The 22,976-nt window shown below is 36.3% G+C and overlaps 1 protein-coding gene across 2 annotated transcripts in view; it reads right to left on the bottom strand.

The window, feature by feature from the left end:
- Nucleotides 1-22,976, bottom strand: part of STK31 (serine/threonine kinase 31) — a 118,182-nt gene that overhangs the window by 72,400 nt on the left and 22,806 nt on the right. For both annotated transcript variants that reach the window (XM_044765853.2, XM_070504528.1), the window contains exons 7-10: nucleotides 18,389-18,747; nucleotides 17,230-17,404; nucleotides 11,673-11,788; nucleotides 1,806-1,965 (exon numbers count right to left, since the gene is read on the bottom strand). In XM_044765853.2, the coding sequence (XP_044621788.2) occupies nucleotides 1,806-1,965; nucleotides 11,673-11,788; nucleotides 17,230-17,404; nucleotides 18,389-18,747 (810 nt within the window). The remainder of the gene's footprint in view (nucleotides 1-1,805; nucleotides 1,966-11,672; nucleotides 11,789-17,229; nucleotides 17,405-18,388; nucleotides 18,748-22,976) is intronic.

The following is a 22,976-nucleotide window of genomic DNA, read 5'->3' as shown; positions in this document are numbered from 1 at the left end:
CTATTATAGTACTTACCAAACTATATTGAAACTATCTATTTATATATCTGTCCTATACCCAAGAAAAATAGATAGGATCATCTCTTAAACAAATTTGTATCTCCGCTACCTATAATAGTGTTTGGCACATACACTTAGAAGCTTCAATTTTAGAATATTCTTTTTTTGAGTAAACTCAACCAGCCCATTTTATAACTATAAAGCCAAAAGAAAAGAATCTCTTTCACCAAAAATATACATAGCAACCAACTAAGGAACTGTGTAAAATACATAAACGAAAATAACCATAACAAGACCTGAATTAAGTACAATAAGGGAAGTAAAATGGCCACTTTACTTGAGTGACAGTTATGACTCTGAATTTATCCAATAACCTACTCTTCAGTCTGTCAAATGAACGTTAGGGCAACGAAGCCTAAATATAAGTTCTGACACATCAGCAGTAGTAGAAACAAACATTTGCTTTAAAAAAAATCACACTTGTTCTACTAGAATACCAAGTCCTAGAGCTACATTAAGTCCTCTCCCTCTCTGTCCTGAATCACTTTCCTATGCTCAAACCACAAAAACAAAACAAAAATCAAAAAGCAGTTCTTTTTCATCTTATTACATGAAAAATATATTATGATGTATTTTAATGCTGGCAGTACAGTTTAAGTGGAAATAGAATACACTTTGCAGTCAGACCTGGGTTCAAATTCCATATTAACATTTTGACCTATGTAATCTTGAGCATTTTCCTTAAACTCTGTGGGCCTGTTTCCTCATTTATAAAATGGAAGCAAAAATGCCCATTTTCAAAATTAGTGTAAAAATGTTTAAGTACCTATAACATTGCCTGTGTTTCAAAGAGATTCAAAAATTATTACTCCTGTCACTTTCTTTCTTCTATAATCAGAAGTGATCAGTTAGAGTCTAATATGTAAAATAACCCAAATCTAAACCCTCCCCAAATTAAACATTCCTGGCATTTCCAAAGGCCAAGCTATCCTGTTCATTTTTCTCATTCAGAGCCAGTTTAGCCGTCAACTGACCAACCTAGGTATGAATAGGCAATAAGACTTTCAGACAATCCCCAGAGGCAGAAACCACCAATACATAAGATGAAATCACTCCGAACACAAATATAGAGCTCACAGGTACTATGGAAAGCTATGAGTGTTGTGAAATCTATATATGAAAACAAGGACTTCTGTTAAGTTCAATATAATAAACTAAAGAAAAGTGCAAGAGGAAATAAATATGCTTGTACCTATGCTAATAAATAATTCATATGAAATATTCCATTCTTCATACACCTCCCCTACTCACAAATAACTACCTCTCAACAATGAGTGGCTTAGATAGATAGCATTTAATAGTAAAACAGAGTTCAATACTGCAGCATAAAACACACCACTCAGACTAGAAGACAAGATCCACACGAACAGGTGTGCGAGTCACCCTGGCTTACAAGAGTCCCCACTAAGTATCTGTAGTTTATAGTTCCTCCCAGTCCAGATACAATTTACCAATTAATGTTTTATTTACCTAAACAATGTTGCCTAATAACATGGCTGAAATGTCATTTTGACAAATTCTCATATAAAATGGGAAAAGATTTATCCACAATCAGTATTTACCTATCCTACCTTTCTTACAACACAATAAAAGAAACCAAATTATCAATATGAAGATACTGTAAAAGTTAAAGATTTCATGCAAAGTATTCTTACAATATCTGGAGTCCCTCTGCTTTCTTGAAAGATAGTATCTCCTTTTGTTCAATAGATAAAAACCATAACAGATAAAAATCCTTGACCCACCACATTTTGACAAGTTTGAATCTTCTCCTGAGCCAGCTTGTATTCTGCCCAAATTATCTCTAATTCATTCAAAGAAGCTGGAGTAGTAAAGCACTCTTCATCCAACATCTGTATAGCATCTGAAAGGTCATTTCCAAAACGAACATTGATGTTGACACGTCTATTTAAAAAAAATAGCAAAAAGGAAAAGACCAAGAAATACGTAAGTTGGTGTGCGAATAAGTTACACTTAAATAGTAATGGTCTAAAGTTACTATTTACAACATGTGCTACGAAGAGGTTCTTTTTAAAACTTTACATAAAATCATAAACAACTGATACAAACTTTAATTAAAAAACATATCTGAGAAAAAATTAAGTATTTTTTTTAAAACTTTATATAAAAGGACAACATAAAAGTCTGCAGAAGGGCCAGCCTGGTGGCACAAAGATTAACTGCACACATTTCGCTTTGGCAGCCCGGGGTTCACTGGTTCAGATCCCGGCTGCAGACATGGCACCACTTGGCAAGTCATGCTGTGGTAGGTGTCCCACATGTAAAGTAGAGGAAGATGGGCATGAATATTAGCTCAAGGCCAGTCTTCCTCAGCAAAAAGAGGAGGACTGGCAGCAGGTATTAGCCCAGGGCTAATCTTCATAAAAAAAAAAAAAGACACAAAAAAAGTCTGCAGAATTTAAAATGATGTCAAACGGAACTTCACTTCTGGTCAACAATTAGATTTGCAAATACTCCTTTTAAAATTTTAGACTTAGCCAATCTTGTTTACCAAGATTATAGGCACACAGGGGCCAACACTGTGGTGCAGCAGTTAAGTTTACAGGTTCTACTTTGGCAGCCTAGGGTTCACTGGTTCGGATCATGGGTGTGGACCTATGTAACGCTTATCAAGCCACGCTGTGGCAGGTGTCCCATATATAAAGTAGAGAAAGGAGGGCACAGATGTTATCTCAGGGCCAGTCTTCCTCAGCAAAAAAGAGGACTGGCGGCAGATGTTAGCTCAGGGCTAATCTTCCTCAAAAAAACAAAATAAAAAAATAAAAAATAGAGGACTGGCCCCAAGGCCAAGTGGTTAAATTCATGTGCCTCTGCTTCAGCGGACCAGGGTTTCACCAGTTTGGATCCTGGGCACGGACACAGCACCGCTCATCAAGCCATGCTGAGGCAGCATCCCACATGCCACAACTAGAAGGACTCACAACTAAAAATACACAACTTTGTACTGGGGGGCTTTGGGGAGAAAAAGAAAAAATAAAATCTTTAAAAAAATAAAAATAAAAAAGACTATAGGTACATAGTCCTTGCACCCTAACAAGTAGACTAGCATTTGTGGAGTTTAAAAAATAAATCCAAAAATTATAAATGCAAAGAGAGAAGCAGGCCAACTAGCAAAATCAACAAGGTCCATCCATATTCATTTTTCCAGCTTCCAACTAGACTGCCACCATTCTAAGCACATTATTGCCTCAAATGTGGATTAAAATATATTGGATTGTTTGGTCCAAAGTCTGTCTCACAGCTTTGTCAGTGTAGGCACTTGATTTTCAGTAGTGCATCAAAAGCTGATTAGACTCAAGGATGCTGCCAAGTCGGTGGTGTAGGGGGACTCAGAACTCACCTCCTCCCATGGACACAACAAATTTACAATTACTCTTGGAAGAATGGGCCCTCGGAGAGAACTGAAAACTTGATAAAAAGAACCCCCACAACAAGGGACAGTGCTGACTGAGGTGGAAGAGACAGAAATTCCTCCAGAACCTCTACAGAGAGAAAAAAGCCACCTTCCATGCACAGAGCTTCACAGCCAACCAGGGGTAATCTTAAGGTACAAAGCCTTCCCTGGAGGAGAGGGGGGATCTGAGCGAGGGAGCGTTACCACACTAAGCGGCTTTTAGACTCAGAACAACTGAGACAAGTGTCACAATGTCTGGCTTTTCTGGCTATTAACTACAACAGGGAATACCCCCAGAGAAGCTATCAGACATAAGGAGAAAAAAACCTGCTCTTAAAGGGCCCACACACAAATTCACACATTTTGGAAAGCAACCTAAAATCACAAGAAAGATGCACAGTCCTTTGGTGAAAAGAGACTCACCCTGATAGGTTCTGGGTGCATCTGTGTGAGAGGTGAGACCTTCCCAGGCTCGGAGCACCTCCCCATGGACTGAAACATTGGCAGCAGCCATTATGTGACCTAGTACAGGCGTGCTGACACAGACGCTGGCAGACGCCATTGAAGTTCTTTCCCTGGACTGTTAGTGTAGGAGTCTGCCTCACCTACTAGAGCACAGATTTAATCCAGCTCAGTCAGGGCAGGAAGCCCACCCTAGGGATTGGCCCCACCCAACAGCAAGCCCTCAAGCCACTTGTGGGCCCGCATAGGGGGAGTGCCTAGGAACTCTGCAGGGTGGCAAGTGGGTCTGCCTCTGCAGGGCGGGGCATGTGCAAGGGATGGGGCTGCATGGATGCAGTGGGTGGAGCAGGGCAACTAGGTCCACTTCAGTGGGTCTGGGCATGTACACAGAACAGGACTGTGTTGACAGGGTGTGTGGCCCTGCAGGGTGGGGCTTGTCATCTGCAGCAGACATGTGCTTCTCAAACAGCCAAGTAGGGGATCGGCCCTACCTCCCAAAGCCTAAAACGACTGAGTGCTCCCATGCCTGGGGCCAGCCCCATTCAGCTACACTCCTGAGAGAGCTGACAACAGCCTCGCAGGCCGGAGGGCTACAGCAATTGTAAGGTCCTAAGCCTACTAATTTAACAGAAAAACTGCAACAGGAATGTGCTATTAGACCTTGCAGCCAACTGTGCTGGGGCTGCCCATGCTCAGTAAACTGACTGAAAGGACCACAGCAGCCACACACAGCTGAGCACTATAATCAGCTGGCCAGGGGGATAGCCTAGCTTCCCTGGTCACCTGTAGCAAGAGCAACCATGCCACAACAGAAGGACAGACACAGCCCACACAAGGGACACTCTTGGAACAGTTGGAACTGGTAACAAGAGAGAAGCACACTGCTGGGCCTCATAAGGGATCTCTTACATAAGGCCATCTCTCCAAGGCTGGGAGACATAGCTGACCCACCTAATACATAGATATAAGCACAGAGAAAGACACAAAATGAGGAGACAAAGGAAAACGTTCTAAGTAAGGGAACAGGACAAAACCCCAGAAAAAAAACTAAATGAAATAGAGATAAACAATCTACCTGACAAAGAGTACAAACTAGGAGTCATAAGGATGTTTACTTATCTTTGGAGAAGAATGCATGAACTCAGTGAGAACTCAACAAAGAACTGGAAAATATAAAAAAGAATCAATCAGAAATGAAGAATACAATACTGGAAATGAAAAGTTCACTAGAAGGACTCAATGGCAAAGTACACGATACAGAAGAACAGATAAGTGAGCTGGACAAAAGACTAGAGGAAATCACCCAAGCTGAACAGATAAAACAAAAAAGAATTTAAAAGAACAAGAAGAGTCTAAGGGACTTCTAGGACAATATCAAGCACACGCACATCCGCATCATAGGTGTCTCAGAAGAAGAGGGAGACAAAGGGGCAGACAGTCTATTTGAAAAAATAATAGCATAAACTTTCCTAACATAGGAAGAAGACAGACATTCAGGTACAGGAAACACAGAGAGCACTAAGTACGATGAACCCAAAGAGCCCCACATCAGGACACATTATAATTAAAACGTCAAGAATTAAAGATAAAGACAGAATCCTAAAAGCTGCAAGAGAAAGGCAACAAGTTACACACAAAAGAAACCCCATAAGCCTATTAGCTGACTTCTCAGCAGAACCTTACAGCTTAGAAAGGAGTAGCACAATATGTTTGAAGTGCTGAAAGGACAAAACCTACAGCCAAGAATTTGCTACATGGTAAGGTTATCATTCAAAATGGAAGGAGAGAGAAAGATCTTGCCAGATAAGCAAAAACTAAAGGAGTTTATCACCAAGAAATCAGCCTTCCAAGAAATGCTAAAGGGACTTATTTAAGTGGAAAAGAGAAGACCACAAATAGGAATAAGAAAATTATCCGAAAAAAAACCCAGTAAAATCATTGATAAAGGCAAATATACAGTAGAAGTAGCAGATCAACCACCTATGAAGCTAATATGAAGGTCAAAAGACAAAAGTACTAATATTATATATTTCCATGATAATGGATACACATACCAAAAAAAGTTAGATATGATATCAAAAACATAAAATGTGGTAGGAAGGGAGTAAAAGAGTAGAGCTTTTAGCAAGAAGTCAAAGTAAAGAGACCATCAACTTAATACAGATTGCTATATATGTAGGTTATTATATATGAACCTCATGGTAATCACAAACCAGAAACCTATAACAAATACACAAAATATTAAGAGAGAGAAACCCAAACATAATACTAAAAAAGCCATCAAACCACAAGAGGATAGAGCAAGAGAAGAAAGGAACAGAGAAGAACTACTAAAACACCCAGAAAAAAAGTAACAAAATGGCAATAAGTACATTCTTATCAATAGCCACTTTAAATGTCAATGGACTAAATGCTGCAATCAAAAGTCATAGGTGGCCAATTGGATTAAAAAACAAGACCCATATATATATATGCTGCATACAAGAAACACACTTCAGACCTAAAGATACTCAGAAACTGAAAGTGAAGGGTGGAAAAAGATACTCCTTACAAATGGCAATGAAAAGAAAGCTGGGGTAGCAATACCTGTAACAGACAAAAAAGACTTTAAAACAAAAACTTTAACAAGAGACAAAGAAGGGCGCTACATAATGATAAAGGAACAACCCAACAAGAGGATATAACAATTGTAAATATCTATACAGTCAACATAGGAGTATCTAAATATATAAAGCAATTTTTAACAGACATAAAGGGAGAAATACCAACACAATAACAGTAGGGGATTTTAACACTCGACTTACACCAATGGACACATCACCCAAACAGAAGATCAATAAGGAAACATTGGCCTTAATGACACATTAGACCAGAGGGACTCAGTAGATATATACAGAACATTCCATCCAAAAACCACAGAATACACAGTCTTTTCAAATGCACATGGAACATTCTCCAGGAGAGATCACATATTAGGCCACAAAACAAGTCTAAATAAATTTAAGAAAATTAAAATAATGCCAAGCATCTTTTATGACCACAACAGTATAAAACTAGAAATCAACTGCAGGAAGAACATTGGAAAAGCCACAAATATGTGGAGCTTAAACAAAACGTTACTGAACAACAACTGGGGGTCAATGAAAAAATCAAAAAATACAGGGAGACAAATGAAAATGTGACATGCCAAAATTTATGGGATACAGCAAAAGCTTTCTGAGACATAACTTTCTAGCAATACAGTCCTACCTCAACAAACAAAAATTTCAAAATAAAAAATCTAACAGTGCACTTAAAGGAACTGGAAAAAGAAGAACAAACCCCAAAATCAGTAGAAGGAAGGAAATGATAAAAATCAGAGCAGAAATAAATGAAACAGAGACTAGAAAAACAATCAAAAAAAATCAATGACACTAAAAGCTGGTTCTTTGAAAAGATAAACAAAATTGACAAGCCTTTAGCTAGACTCACAAAGAAAAAAGAGAGAAGGCTCAAATAAAAATCGGAAATCAAAAGGAGAAGTTACAACAGACACCTTAGAAATACTAAAGGTTATAAGAGACTACTACAAAAAGCTAGACAGCAACAAATTGGATAATGTAGAAGAAATGGTAAATTCTTAGAATCATACAACCTTCCAAAACTGAACCAAGAAAAAATAGAGTATTTGAATAGACAACCACTGGTAAGGAGATTAAAACAGTAATCAAAAACTTCCCCAAAAATAAAAGTCCAGGAACAGACGGCTTCCCTGATGAATTCTACCAACTTTCAAAGAAGACTTAACACCTACCCTTCTCAAACTCTTCAAAAAATTGAAGAGGAGAGGAACCTTCCTAACTCATTCTATAAATCCAACATCACTCTGATACGAAAACCAGACAAGGACGGCACAAGAAAAAGAAAATTACAGGCCAATATCACTGATGAATATTGATGCAAAAATCCTGAACAAAACACTAGCAAATCAAATACAACAATACATTAAAAAGATCATACACCATGATCCAGGGAGATTTATTCCAGGGATGCAGGGATGGTTCAACATCCACAAATCAATCAACGTGATACACCAAAACAAAACAAAGAATAAAAACAAAGAATAAAAATCTCATCATCATCTCAATAGATGTAGAGAAAGCATTTGACAAGATTCAACATCCATTTATGATAAAAACTCCGAATAAATGAGTATAGAAGGAAAGTATGTCAACATAATAAAAGCCATATAAGACAAACCTACAGCTAATATCATTCTCAATGGAGAAAAACTGAAAGCTATCCCTCCAAGAAGAGGAATCAGACTAGGATGCCCACTTTCACCATTCTTATTTAACACAGTATTGGAAATCTTAGCCAGAGCAATCAGGCAAGAAAAAGAAAGAAAAGGGATCCAAATTGTTGAGAAAGAAGTGAAACTGTCACTATTTACAGAGGACATGATTTTATATTTGAAAACCCTAAAGAATCCACTAAAAAATTTTTAGAAATAATAAATGCAACAGTAAAGTTGCTGGATACAAAATCAACAGACAAAAATCAGTTGTGTTTCTATACACTAACAACAAAGTAGCAGACAGAGAAATTAAGAATACAATCCCATTTAAAACTGCAACAAAAAGAATAAAATACCTAGGAATAAACTTAACCAAAGAGGTGAAAGACCTGTACACTGAAAACTATAAAACACTGTTGAATGTAACTGAAGACGACACAAAGAAATGGAAAGACATTCCATGGTCTTGGAATGGAAGAATCAACATATTTAAAACGCCCATACTTCCTAAAGCAATCTATAGATTCAAGGCAATCCTTATCAAAGTTTCAACAATACTTTTCACAGAAATAGAACAAAGAATTCTAAAATTTATATGGAACAACAAAAGACCCCAAAGAACCAAAGGAACCCTGAGAAAAAAGAACAAAGTTTGAAGTATCACGCTCTTCGACTTCAAACATACTACAAAGTAATAGTAACTAAAATAGCATGGTAGTGGCACCAAAACAGACACACAGATCAACAGAAGTGGAATCAAGAGCTCAGAAACAAATGCACAGATCTACAGACAGCTAATTTTCCACAAGGGAGCCAAGAACATACAATGGAGAAAGTAAAGTCTCCTCAATAAATGGTGTTGGGAAAACTGGACAGCCACATGCAAAATAATGAAAGTAGACCATCATCTTACACCATATACAAAAACTAACTCAAGTGGATTAAAGACTTGAATCTAAGACCTGAAACCATGAAACTTCTAGAAGAAAACATAGGCAGTATGCTCTTGGACATCAGTCTTAGCAGCATATTTTCAAGGACTATGTCTGACTGGGCAAGGGAAACAACAGAAAACATAAATAATGAGACTACATCAAACTAAAAAGCTTCTACACAGCAAAGGAAACCATCAACAAAATGAAAAGACAACCTAACAATTGGGAGAATATATTTGCAAACCATATATCTGATAAGGAGTTAATATCCAAAATACATAAAGAACTCATACACCTTAGCAACAAAAAACTAACAAACCAATTAAAAAATGGGCAAAAGATCTGAACAGACATTTCTCCAAAGAAGATATACAGATGGCCAACAGGCACATGAAAAGATGTTCAACATCACTATCAGGGAAATGCAAATCAAAACTATAATGAGATATAACCTCATGCCCGTCCAAAGGGCTATTATTAACAAGACAGGAAATAACAAGTGCTGGAGAGGATGTGGAGAAGGGAACTGTCATTCACTGCTGGTGGGAGCGCAAACTGGTACAGCCACTATGGAAAACAGTATGGAGAGTCCTCAAAAAATTAAGAATAGAACTACCATGAGATCTAGCTATTATACTGCTGGGTATTTATCCAAAGAACACAAAAATATGAATGCATAAAGATGTATGCACCCCTATGTTCACTGCAGCATTATTCACAATACACCAGACCCCAAAGCAACCTAGGTGCCCATCAAGGGATGAATGGATCAAGATGATGTGGTATATATACACAATGGGATACTCCTCAGCCATAAAAAAGGATGAAATTTGGACATTTGTGACAACACGGATGGACCTTGAGGGTATCATGGTAAGTAAAAGAAGTCAGAGGGAGAAAGTCAAATACCATACCATCTCACTCATAAACAGAAGATAAAAACAACAAACAAACACAGAGAGACAGAGATTGGACTGGTGGTTATCCAAAAGGAAGCGGGGAGGGAGTAGAGTGAAAGGGGTGAATAGGCACATGTGTATGGCGATGGATTATAATTAGTGTTTGGGTGGTGAACATGATGTAATCTACACAGAAATCGAAACATGATATATATCCGAAATTTATATAATCTTATAAACCAATGTTACCCCAATAAAAAAAAAATTTTAGGTTTACAGATTTTTTCTAAAAGAGCAGAAAATTCCCATATATTCTCACCCTTTCAATACTTCAAAAAATTTTTTCAGACACTTTGCACATTATATTGTTAAGACTATATTGCACCTAGGTTGATAGAACGCAGAGACTGCAAATTTCGTGCAATGCTTTGTTAGGAACATATTTACATCCATAGGGTTTACAGCCAAACACATTCAGTCGTTCATTTCACATCTCAGTTGATAATACGATTCAATGACAACGAATGAAAAGAGGCATTATTTATTCACATTTTCAAATGGGTTTTACACGGCTATTAGCCAGGCATAAAAATAACTGAAAAGAAAAAAACGTACTTCTTATAGCCCAGGTGGGTTCAAATAAGTACTAAGAAGTTATATGAAGTCATATGAAGAAGATATTGAAAGGTAAAAGTGTCTCATATTTATGTTACTTTGGTTAAAGTTTTTTGTCTTCACATGTAAACTTTCAGCCCATCTAAAGAGAATAAAGAATTCATCTTCACAAACCAAAAAAAACAAGAAAAACAAAAGTTGATTAGGCTCTAGAGGGACCAAATTATTCACACTATTTAGATTTATAAACCAGAAGCCAATTGATGGATTTATACTGAAGAATACAAATTGCCACTGGACAAAAGATCAACATGCAGTATTAATTCAGGTCAATAATATCTTAGCATTTCAAAGTACATGAAAAAATGAATTACTGGTTTAACTTCTATGTGTTGCATGAAAAAGGAACCAGATTGTTTTGAGAACTATTTTTTCCACATTTCAGAAAAAGATGACAAATTATCCCTAACCAACAATAAAGTAATACTCTATTAAAATACCTACATAATTCATATACCGAGTCTGAGAAACACTGAATAAACTTTGCACAAGAGTTGCTAACCAATTTCTTCTCCTTTGTTCTGACTCCATGAAGACCACTTTTCTTCTGACTCTATGAGGACCACTTTTTGCTTCCTTTAGATAGAGTATAAGTAAGTAATTTAAATTAACTAAAATCTTTAGCTTTGGTATAGGCCTGAAAATAACCCCAAGAAAACAACGGGACATAGTAGTTTCCCATCAAACTACTATTTAGAAGTTGTGTTGATTTTTTAATTTCATTCTCATAGATGACTTTACAACACTGTAATTCCATATAGTGACAACAGAACACTGACAAAAACACTGCAAAATTCATCTCACGAGCACTTTAAGCTTCTCTCTTTAAAGTCATAAAAATACAAAGATTAAGTTTCAAACCAAAAACGGTGGGCATATAATTTAAACAAAGCACAAACTAATTAGCAATTATTTTAAATTATCCATCTCAAAAAAATACTTTTACTTACCTAATTTCTTTCAATATTTCAACCTTAGCTGCCAGATTTTTCATTCTGGTACCTACACAAGTCTTCAGAGTGCTTTCTAAATGTTTAGTCAAATCCATGGTAGTTGCTTTCTCTTGCTGAAACAAAGAACAATCACATCCTAGTCAAGACTCAAATAGGAAAGTCTATTCCTACTGTTATTTAAGTGATTTTTAGTCACAATTAAAACTTTAAAGGTTAAAAACTGTTAGGCCACAGGATAACAACCACTGGTTTCCCTAGGGGTTGAGATGTCGAAAAGATAATCTATTCCACTCTTCTGCCTTTACACAGGTTACAAACTCTTATATTTCATCCTAATAAGAAGCCAAGTAGAAACAAAATTTCACATGTGTCTTAACACTTAGACTTTTAAAGGATAAATAAAAGATCCCCAGGGAAACCAAATGATTATCAATGATGATTTGTTTTCTGATGACTTCTTATGTCATTCTGCATTACACAAGAACCTAAAACATCATTTTGTTGACCCAAGGCAGATTAAACTCCCTGATTTTAAGTGATATCTCAAATATGTCTACCATGATTACCCAAAATAATGCATGCAGCAGTAAGATGGATAAATATCTGACAATTTTATTCCAATTACACTAAAACCCAGATATTACAGAGTTAAACTTGGAACTTTTAGTCAATATTTAAACAACATGTTCTCCAGTCCTCATATTCTCTCCAATCCCTCAGTTAAGTAAAGAGAGAGAACCAGTGTACACTGGATGCTTATTAATACTAGGCTACACTCAAGTATGATCATGCCCTTCCACTCCCATTTGTTGAGCAGGATGACCACGAAAAATCAGTTTTCTTTGTTCTTAAGTTAGTTTATATCAACTATAATAGTGATGATAATTACTCCAAAAATTACATAAATCTAAGAAATAGGAGAAAACAAAAAGTTGTTGAATCTTTGAAAATGTGTTTAATGCTTTTTCAAAGACTCCATTAAAGCAAATCTTTCATACAAATTGCTAATGAATTCCATGTGGATGAGAACAATAAAATACTGAGGAAAAGAATCATTTAAATCTGAAAGAAACACCAACTTAGACTGTTTCTCAAATGTCTTGAACTTATTAATTCACTTGTTTAAAAAAAAGGAAATCAGACGACAAATAATGAGCATGGTTTTTAAGACAAAGAATAAGACAAACAGAAAAGACAGCAAATTTAAACCCAAACCACATCAATAATTACATTAAATGAAAATTAGCTAAACAGTGCAATTAAAAGATATAAGATTATCAATCTGGATGAAAAAGCTTAGACTCTACTATATGCTGGTTATAGGAAACACTTGGTAGATATAAAGAGAGAGATTAAAAATTGAAGAATGGAAAAGATATACAATGTAAACATGGCCATATTAATATCAGGCAATGTGGACTTCAGTATAGGGAGCACTGCCAGTGATATATAGGGATATTTATATATTTCATATATATATATTTCATAAAGATAAATGAGTCAATTCATCAAGAAGACATAACAATTCTAAATGTGTTTACACCTAGTAAGAAAGCTTCAGAACCACAAAGTAAAATCTGACAGAATAAAACGAAGAAACAAGGGGTTAGAGCCTGGTAGTGTAATGGTTGAGTTTATACACTCTGCTTTGGCGGCCTGGGGTTCACGGGTTCAGATCCCAGGTGTGGACCTACACACCACTCATCAAGCCATGCTGTGGCGGCGTCCCATATACAGAATAGACGAGGGTTGGCAGAGATGTTAGCTTAGGGCCAATCTTCCTCACCAAAAACAAGAAGAAACAGACAAAACCACAACAATATCTGGAGATTTCAACACTCCTCTCTCAGTAACTGACAGAGCAAGTAAACAAAAAATCAGTCAGATAAAAAAGACTTGAACAACCCAATCAACCAATTCTACCTAACATTTATAAAACATTCCACCCAACATCTACAGAATATACAATTTTTAAAAGCACATGGAACATTTCCAAAGACAAACCATAAGCTGGGTAATAAAAGAAATCTCAATAAATTTAAAAGGACTGAAACCACAGAGTATGCTCTCTGACAGCAAGAAAATAAAAAATCCAGAACAAAAATATACTGGGTGAAAATCTCCAAATATGTGGAAATAAGGCAACACACTTCTAAATAGCTCATGATTCAAAAAAAAATCACAGGGGAATTTTTAAAATATGTTTAATTAAATAATAAAAACACAACATATCAAAATTGGTGGGTTACAAATAAACCAATGCCTAAATGTTATAAAAGAACAAGGGATTGAAAACAACGATATCAATTTCCATCTAAAAAAGCTAGAAGAGCAAATTAAACAAAGTAGAAGGAAGAAAATCATAAAGTAAGGAAATCAATAAAGTAGAAAAGATACAATAAAGAAAAAAATCAACAAAGGCAAAAATTAGTTCTTCGAAAACATTAAGGACTTCCAGTTTCTGGGCCAGCAAGTAAGAAGTTCAGAAGTTGCCACTCCATCCTAAGAACAAGCAAAAAGCTGAACTAACTGAAAAATCAACAACTCTTCTTAGATCACTAAGACAGGTGAGGTCACAGGACAACTGGGAGAGACAGAAAGGCAAATACAACTTACCGGAGCAGTAATCTCTGAGGGAACCAGTCTAGACTAGGGAAACCTCAACTGTAATTGGTGAATTGCTGGAGGCTCACTAGGAACAACTCTGAGAGTTAAAACTCCAGGGACCCAGTCAACAGAATGGCCCACCTTACTGTGAATTTTACCTCCTGGATCTCTACCAGGTTCTCAAAGTAAATATCAAAGAAAAATCTCCTCAAGCTTTCAGCAGCAGGAGGGGAAAAGGAACCATTTGGAAATATGCCATAGCATTCTATTCTTCTTAACAAGATCTGCCCTCAGGAGAAACAACGTAGATAAAGCCTAACCTGCTGGGGTTTTACCAGAGCCTAACTAGCCCAGGGGGAGGATAATACCCAACTCCAGCCCACTCTAGCCATCCTGTCCTACTTAAGAGGGGCTGCGGGGGGCACTGAGAAGCATGTGTGAAGTTCATAGTCTAAAGGCACATGCTCACTAAAAGACTCAGTGTTTCAGGACTATAAAATGTTTCTCCTCACCCTATACCTTATCACCATATTACTAAAGGCATATTTAAAGTAGTTCCTTTTATCCAGTACATCATGCCTTGCTATCAAGAAAAAATTACGAGACATACTAAAAGACAAAAAGTACAGTTGGAAGAGACAAAGTAAGTATCAGAATCAGACTCAGATATGGCAGGGATGCTGGAATTATCAAACTAGGAATTTAAAACATGATATGATTAATATGCAAAGGACTCTAATAGATAAAGTAGACAGCATGCAAGAACAGATAGGCAATGTAAGCAGAAAGATGGTTATTCTTAGAAAGAAACAAAAAGAAATGCTAGAGATCAAAAACACTATGGCAGAAATAAACAACGTTTTTGATGGGCTTAGTAGACTGCACATGGTGAGGAAAGAATCTCTATAATCCAAGATATATGAGTTTGTACATCTAAAAAGGACTTACACAAGAATATTCACAGTGGCTTTATTCATAATTGACCAAAACTGGAAACAACCTAAATGCCCATCAACAAGAGAATGGGTAAACAAACTGTGATATAGTGATACAATGGAATACTAATCGGGAATAAAAATGAACAAACTACTGACATACACAGATAAATCTCAGAGACATTATGTTAAGTGAATGAAGCCAGACACAACAGAACATATATCAGAGGATGAAATTTACATGAAGTACATGACCAGGAAAATTAAACTATGGTGATAGAAATCAGAATAGTGTCTGCCCTGGCTGGGATGAAAGAGGCACCAAGGAACTTTCTGGGCTTAAAGGAAATGTTCTACATCTATAGTAGGGAAAGCAGATGGCCTGCAATCCATTTACTCTCTTCATAAAAGTCGGACTGGGAACACGCCCAGAGCAAAGAATAAAAGGCAGGTGACTAAGGCTAATCTTCTTGTTAACTAGACCGATAATGAAAACAGACTATTTTCTAAGAGGAAAAGACCTTATCTCTGAAATGCCCTGAGCAAGACATCCTGGTGAAGGGACTAATTATAGTGGACAGAATCCAAGATTTATGGATTTATGAGGCAGAGCTCCCTGGAGAATGTCACATATGGATTTAAGGGCTGAAGATTGAGTTCAATTACCAATGGTCAGCGATTTAATCAATCAGGCTTATGTAATGAAACCTTGATTTAAAAAAACCCTCAGAGTAATGAGGTTCCAGACTGATGAACAAATCCATGTGCTGGGAGACTGACAGACCAAGAGACTCCACTACCCCACCTCCAGCCCTCACCATAACTTGCCCCATGCATTTCTTCCTTTTATTTGGCTGTTCCTGAATTATATCCTTTATAATAAAACTATAATCATAAGTTTTATGCAGTTTTAAGCATAAGCCCTTTCCTGAGTTCTATAAGTTGTTTTAGTGAATTAATGAACCTAGGGGCAGGTGGGATCACGGGAACTCTCAAATTTATAGTCAACCAGGCAGAAGTGTGGGTAGCCAGGGGACCTCATTTGTGGCTAATGTCTGAAGTGGGGGAAGTCTTGTGGAACTCAGTCCTTAACTGTGTGTGTGGTCTGAGCTAATTCCTGGTATTTAGTGTCAAAAATGAATTGCAGGACACCCAGTTGGTGTTAGAGAACTGGAGAACCAATGCTGGAATAACATATTTGGTGTCAGAAAAAACACTACACACTTGAAAACGACACAGTATTCTTGGGGGGGCGGGGGGGACTGCCCTGAATCTGAGGAAACCTTGAGATCTAACTACCATAAAAAGAAATACACGGAGATAAAGAAGTCTGTTAAACAACACAAGGATGCACATTAAGCAATTTAAGGGATATATCAACCAAAATGAAATGTATGGGCTTAACTGGGATCCTGACTAGAAGAAAACAACCACAAAAGGACATTCATCGAACAATATGGGAAATCTGAACACTGACTGAATATTAAATTATATTAAAGAATTGTTAACTTCTAAGTATGAATAAGATTATGGTTGTCTTTTCTGAAGTTGTTTTCTATTAGAGATACATACGAAAGCATATACAGTAAAATATTGTGAATGGGATTTGTTTTAAAATAACTCAGGAGGTATAGATTTACAAAAGATTGCCCAAGTGTTTAATAATTATAAAAACTGGGTGATGGGTACATAGGATTAATTATTCAATTCTTTCTCCTTTTGGAATATTTGAAAATTTCCATAGTTAAAAGTTTTTTAAATAACATAAAAGGAAATGTAAATAAGAAATTATTAATCTTCCAAACATCCAATGAAATCCAAAGAAGTAGTTCGGAGTATAACAAAAAATTTCATCTATAAACAAATATAAAGGAGGAAAGAATGCAGGGGAGTGGGTGGAGGAAAAAGGAAGGAAAGGTAAAGTGACAGAAAAGCAAACAAATTAAGAGCAGATGAGCATACAGATTTCCCAGTTGGCCATTCTTTACCTTAAGCCATTGAACATACCATACCTGCAGCTCCTGGGCAGTCTGTTCTACTTTTGATTCTAATGCCTTATAACTTTCAAGGAGAACCTCTTTCTCTGTTTTAAGCTTTTCATTTTCTTCAATCAGTTTCTGGTCCTGCTTAATTTTTGCCAGGCTGACATTAGACCCTAAATTAAAGTCACCAACAGCCAAACTTTCCCTATTAAAAACAAATTCACTCATTTTAAAAACCAAATTCTATAAGGCTGACAGAAATCAGAAATCTAAACTAACTTATCTTGGGCTTTTTATACCAAAATATATCTTAAAGTTAATTTTGGAAACTTATCTAAAACCTTTACCTAGTTCAACATTAAAAAAACATTTTAATGCAAACTAGATTTTATAACTGAAGTCATACTACAGAAACAATGCCTCCATCTCAAAGAAAACATATTCCAACTTCCTCATAGCACTATTAACTCCAGCAAATACAGTGAAAAGCATTTCTATGTCAGTTTCTTCCAATCCCTTCTCTCCCCATCACCCCCACACCATTTGCCAGTTTAGTTCCTAAAGCACTGGTAAGATCCAAAAAAACAGCTACATTACCCAAGACATGGCATCATGGCTTGCATCATTATACAGATATATATGAATGGCTTGGTACTTATAAACATCAAATCTGGCTTTCTGCTTCAAGTTTGTATTTTAACATTATCTAAATAGTGAACTCTTTTTGTAATCAAATCCATCACAGTAAGTTTTTACAGGAAGAACAAAGACTTTCTTTTGTTAAAAAGGAAAGGCAATTCTCAGAAACTCATTAAAATATTCTTAAACCCATAGGAAAAACTTCAAAGTTTATTTGAAATTCTGGCTCTGCCTGAACAATTCAGATTTAGGGGTACATTTTTATTTTTGATAAATGTATTCCAAAGAGCTGGCATGAAGAGTTGGTATGTGAACTTTAAACAATTTAGGAATTTTTCTTTCAAAATGGCTTTTAATGAAAATATTCCTGCTAAAGCAGAGATGAATACATGTTTGAGAAAAACAGAAATAATCAGTATCATCCTTCAAAATCACTGACATAGTTAAAGACTCCAAAAGCATAAGCCTTGACATCTATTCTACTATGAGAGAAGGGCTTCTACCATGAATTAGAAATTTAGTAAGACTAAAAATCCCACCACAGTCTTACTTTGGAAATGTCACATGATTTCCAGCATCATTTTCATTCTTCAAGTCAAGAATCGGCCTCCCACTCAAGCGCCCCTTTGGTCTGCTGAAGGCTGACTGGCTTGATCTATGCCCCCACAAGGGAATAGGGCTTTTGAGGTTCCTGAGGACAAGCTGACCCGGATCTGATTTTTTTTCCTCAGAGATGTTAGTGATGGAAGTGAGTTTGCATTTTTCTGCAAATCCTTTCTTAGCCACCTCTTCCCCTATATCCACACTGCCATACTCAGCCTGCGCAATAACTGTTCCATCTTGATAGGTTGCTTTAATTCTCATTTTTATTTCCTTTTCAAAAATCAAGCTCCCCAAAAAGGTTCTGCCCTGAGAAAGACAGGAAAAAAAGAAGACATAAAACAGCTACACCAACCTGTTTTTCTTCACTTATTTTGTTTCTGGCCAGTTTTTCCAATGATCTTATTTCTTCACTCTGAAATCTCTATAAAAGCGGTCTTACCTTGTTGCTGGCTATATGCAAATACACTTGCGCATGTGTATGAATATATTCCAATTACACACTTGCTAAAATCTTCCATTTCAGAAGTAGAGCTAATACTGTATAGGCAGCCATATTTATATATTTTAAAATGTGTACCAATTAAATACTTTTTTAAGAATAGTTTTTTAAACCAAGAAGATTGTGTTGAGTATTCTGGCCCCAACTAAATATAATGCTGTCTTGAGGAGATACAGCACATAAAAATGAATTTTGGTATCTAGAAAAAGTGTTCAAATTCAACAAAATTTTAACAACAGTTGTTTTGTTTAGGTTTTTTTTATTTTTATTTTTTGGTGAGGAAGATTTGGTGACCCTGAGCTAACACCTGTTGCCAATCTTCCACTTTTTTTTTTTCCTCCCCAAAACCCCAGCACATAGTTGTATATCCTACTTGTAGGTCATTCTAGTTCTTCTATGTGGGATGCCACCACAGCAGGACTTGATGAGTGGTGTGTAGGTCCACGGCCAGAATCTGAACTGGTGAACCATGGGCCGCTGAAGAAGAGTGCATGAACTTAACCACTCAGCCACAGGGTTGGCCCCTAACAATAGCTCTAAAGGCAGAATCGGGTACTGTGGTTTTAAATTAAGAAAAGCAGGAACAAAAAAACAGAAACTCAAAGCACAAGACATCAATAATTTTTTTAAAAACCAACAAAAATTATCAAATATCAGATGCTAGAAATTCCTAAATTCAAAACTCTCTTAAACAGAATTTTGTTTAAAGGAGTAACACTTGCACAACTGGCATATGAGAAGTCATATGAGTAATTAGGTATTTACTAACTTTAATTACTGATTATCCATCCAGAGTACTAAGCACAGATAAACATAAAACATATTTGGGATTAGAAGATATCCTGAGATTTAATTTTAATAACAACTTGCTTACATCTCCAGAAAACTGAAATTCCTAAAATTACTTTGATATGATCATATTTGACAATTATTCTTCTCTTCCCAAATTTCTCTAAGTTCCTTACCTAATTTTTACCATGTACTATAGAGGAAATGAATCATTTCTCAGAATACATAAGGCATAAATTTGAAACAAAACAGATACAGCTCAGGTCAGCCCCAGTGGCCTACTGGTTAAGTACAGCACGCTCCGCTTTCAAGGCTCAGGTTTGGTTCCCAGGCACAGACCTACGTGGTTCTTTTAGTGGCCATGCCGTGCTGGTGGCCCATATATTAAAATAGAGGCAGACTGGCATGGATGTTAGCTCAGGGTGAATCTTCCTCAGCAAAAAATATATAGGCACTGCTCAAATTTACTGGTTCATATGTTCCTTGGAATAGGGACCTGATGTGATTAACCTTATGAACCATCTCTCTCTTACAGGGAGGAACTTTATTTTTAGGTATATTGCCACTAGATAAATGTGAAAAACAATACAGTTTATGCAAATAAAGCAAACCAAATAGGAAATCATACCAACAATAATCCAGGTAACGAGTGTAAAGATCAAACTGAAAACTAGAAAATATCAGCTGGTTACAATTTTAAAAAAGGGAGAGAGAAGAGAAGGAAAAGGAAGAAAGAAAAAATTTTTTGGAGCCCAAGAAACTAAGTAATATTAGTATGGAGTAACTATTTTCACTTTTATAGAGAGTAGAAGTGAGATCTACATAGGAGTTCTCAACCTTTTATGTGTCAAGGGCTCCTTTATCAGTCTGATGAATCCTTTGGAATCCTTCTCAGAAAAATATTTTTAAATGCATAAAATACTTAGAATTGCATAGTAAATTATTCCACTGTGATACATTTTAACCCCAAGTTAAGAACCCTTGGGCCTAGAAGAGTCAGAGAAGGAGATTCAAACTACATATGCTCAAGGATTATCAACTACCACTAACCACCCCTCCCCCACTAAAAAATGAAAAACACAACTTTTTTAATTCACAAACCAAAATGACATGGTATTTTAAGATAACAAAATACAGGTCTTATAAATTTTTCAAATCATAAAATTTAAAAATACACACATATTGAGAGGCTCGAATTCACCAAGAATACCAATAAAGATAGCAAAGATGGTCCAGAAGGCATCACCAACAAATTAAATCAAGCAGGCAAAGCTAACAAATTCAAAATCTAAGTCTCACTGAAATATATCAGATTAAGATTTCAATTAATCAGAATGTAGTTTTTGATTAACCTCTTTCATACGAAAATCCTTGGTTTCAACCCTTTATGTTGAATGTCCATCTAAAATTCAAGTACAACTTCCATCCCTAAGCGAGTGTCTGAAAATTATTGCTGCAATATGTGGAATTCATAATAGTTCAAGAAACTCTGTCTTTGGGCAACATATAAATTTAAATAGAAATAATCTATTTTATACAAAAATTCCAATGACCTAAAGCTGAACATTCTAAAGGTATACTACTCCTCACTTAGAAGTTTTTATGTAGAAATTTGATGTTTAGACTTTTCTCTGAAATCAAATTCCTTTTACTTATGGTCACCAATCACAACCAATACAACACTGTTCAACCAGATTCTCCCTGAGTCATATATAACCACAAAGACAGAACCCAGAACTTGGAATAAAACCTGAATTCTCCTCAGTTCTAACTATCAAAAAGAATGACAGAGTAGGGCTGGCTCTGTGGCCGAGTGGTTAAGTTCACGCGCTCCGCTGTGGCGGCCCAGGATTCGGATCCTGGGCGCGGACATGGCACCACTCATCAGGCCACATTGAGGCGGCATCCCACATCCCACATCTAGAAGGACCTGCAACTAAGATATACAACTGTGTACAGGGGGGGTTTGGGGAGATAAAGCAGAAAAAAAAAAGATTGGCAACAGTTGTTAGCCCAGGTGCCAATCTTTAAAAAAAAAAAAAAGAATGACAGAGTAGATGATATCTGGGTATTTTAATATTATACTTTATTACTTTATAATAAATACATATTCTACATATTCTTTTCAAAATGTCAAATGTTTAATTTTTACACTGAGAAACATATTTCCAAGTAAATCTTATATACTGGAGAGACATATATATATGGATTTTTTAGACACAGTTAGGTATTAAAAAAGTATAAAATTTACCTTTTAAATAAATCTGGTCATTGGTTTAGAATACACAGCTTTCAATCACTAAAAAAAGATGTCACTTTTCTAAAGATATTCATTGTGTTTTCCAAACTGGTAAGCTTAATTCAGAAACAAGTAAGCATCACTTGCTTTCTATACTTTAGTCTACGCAATTTTTTTTTTCATTTTTTAGGAGAGTTTTATTCATTCATCGATCCAATATTTACAGGGGCCAGAGGGGTCAGGCTGTGCTCAGGGCAGAGAGAGGCAGCTGCCATGCCTGCCAGCCATCCCCTGCCCCCTACCCAGGTCACTATGTAGTCTACCTAACCTTGTCTGGATACATTAGAAAACAGGGTAAAAGGCCTTTAAACTGTCAAACCCAAATTCCAATCTCTAGCTCATTCCCTGATTCTACATAAATTTTTTGAAGTGAAAAAAGCATTTAGGACATAATTTAATCTTCATTTGATCTTAAGCAATTTGTAACCACCATTCTTGAGTATTAATTTCAACTGTGCTATAGCATAGGTGTGAGAGTGTTGGTTTAAAAATGTACTGAAGGTATTTCAGTGCCCAGGCCACCCTCTGGAAGCACCTCATTTTTTTAAAACTGTATCCCTACTATTCATTCACTCTTTCAAATGCTAGATAAATTGGATGCTCACCTCACACTTAACAGGTAGAAGCAGGGAGATTAGGCATAGAAAAAAGGAATAAAATACTTGTCTCTACCAAGACGGTCTTGTCTCTACCAAGCTCACTATCTTGTGAAGGAGGAAAGAATTACAACTCTACATGCCTTATACACTGAGTGACTAAAACAGCAGCAAGGGAATCAAATTACATTTGAGTCCTGTGCTGAGTATTAATGGCTAAACATGGGCTTTCTAAGCAGATACATTCAAAAAGAACTATTTTTCCAGAAAACATTGTTTGCTAATTAGTTTAACTCCAATCAGTAGTCGTCTTACTGAACTTAAGCATGCAAATACAAATAGTATCACTTAT

This window comes from Equus asinus, chromosome 1 (genome assembly GCF_041296235.1).
Source record: "Equus asinus isolate D_3611 breed Donkey chromosome 1, EquAss-T2T_v2, whole genome shotgun sequence".
Classification (NCBI taxonomy): domain Eukaryota; kingdom Metazoa; phylum Chordata; class Mammalia; order Perissodactyla; family Equidae; genus Equus; species Equus asinus.
The sequence above is the reverse complement of the archived record's forward strand: the minus strand, read 5'-3'. Positions and strand labels throughout refer to the sequence as shown.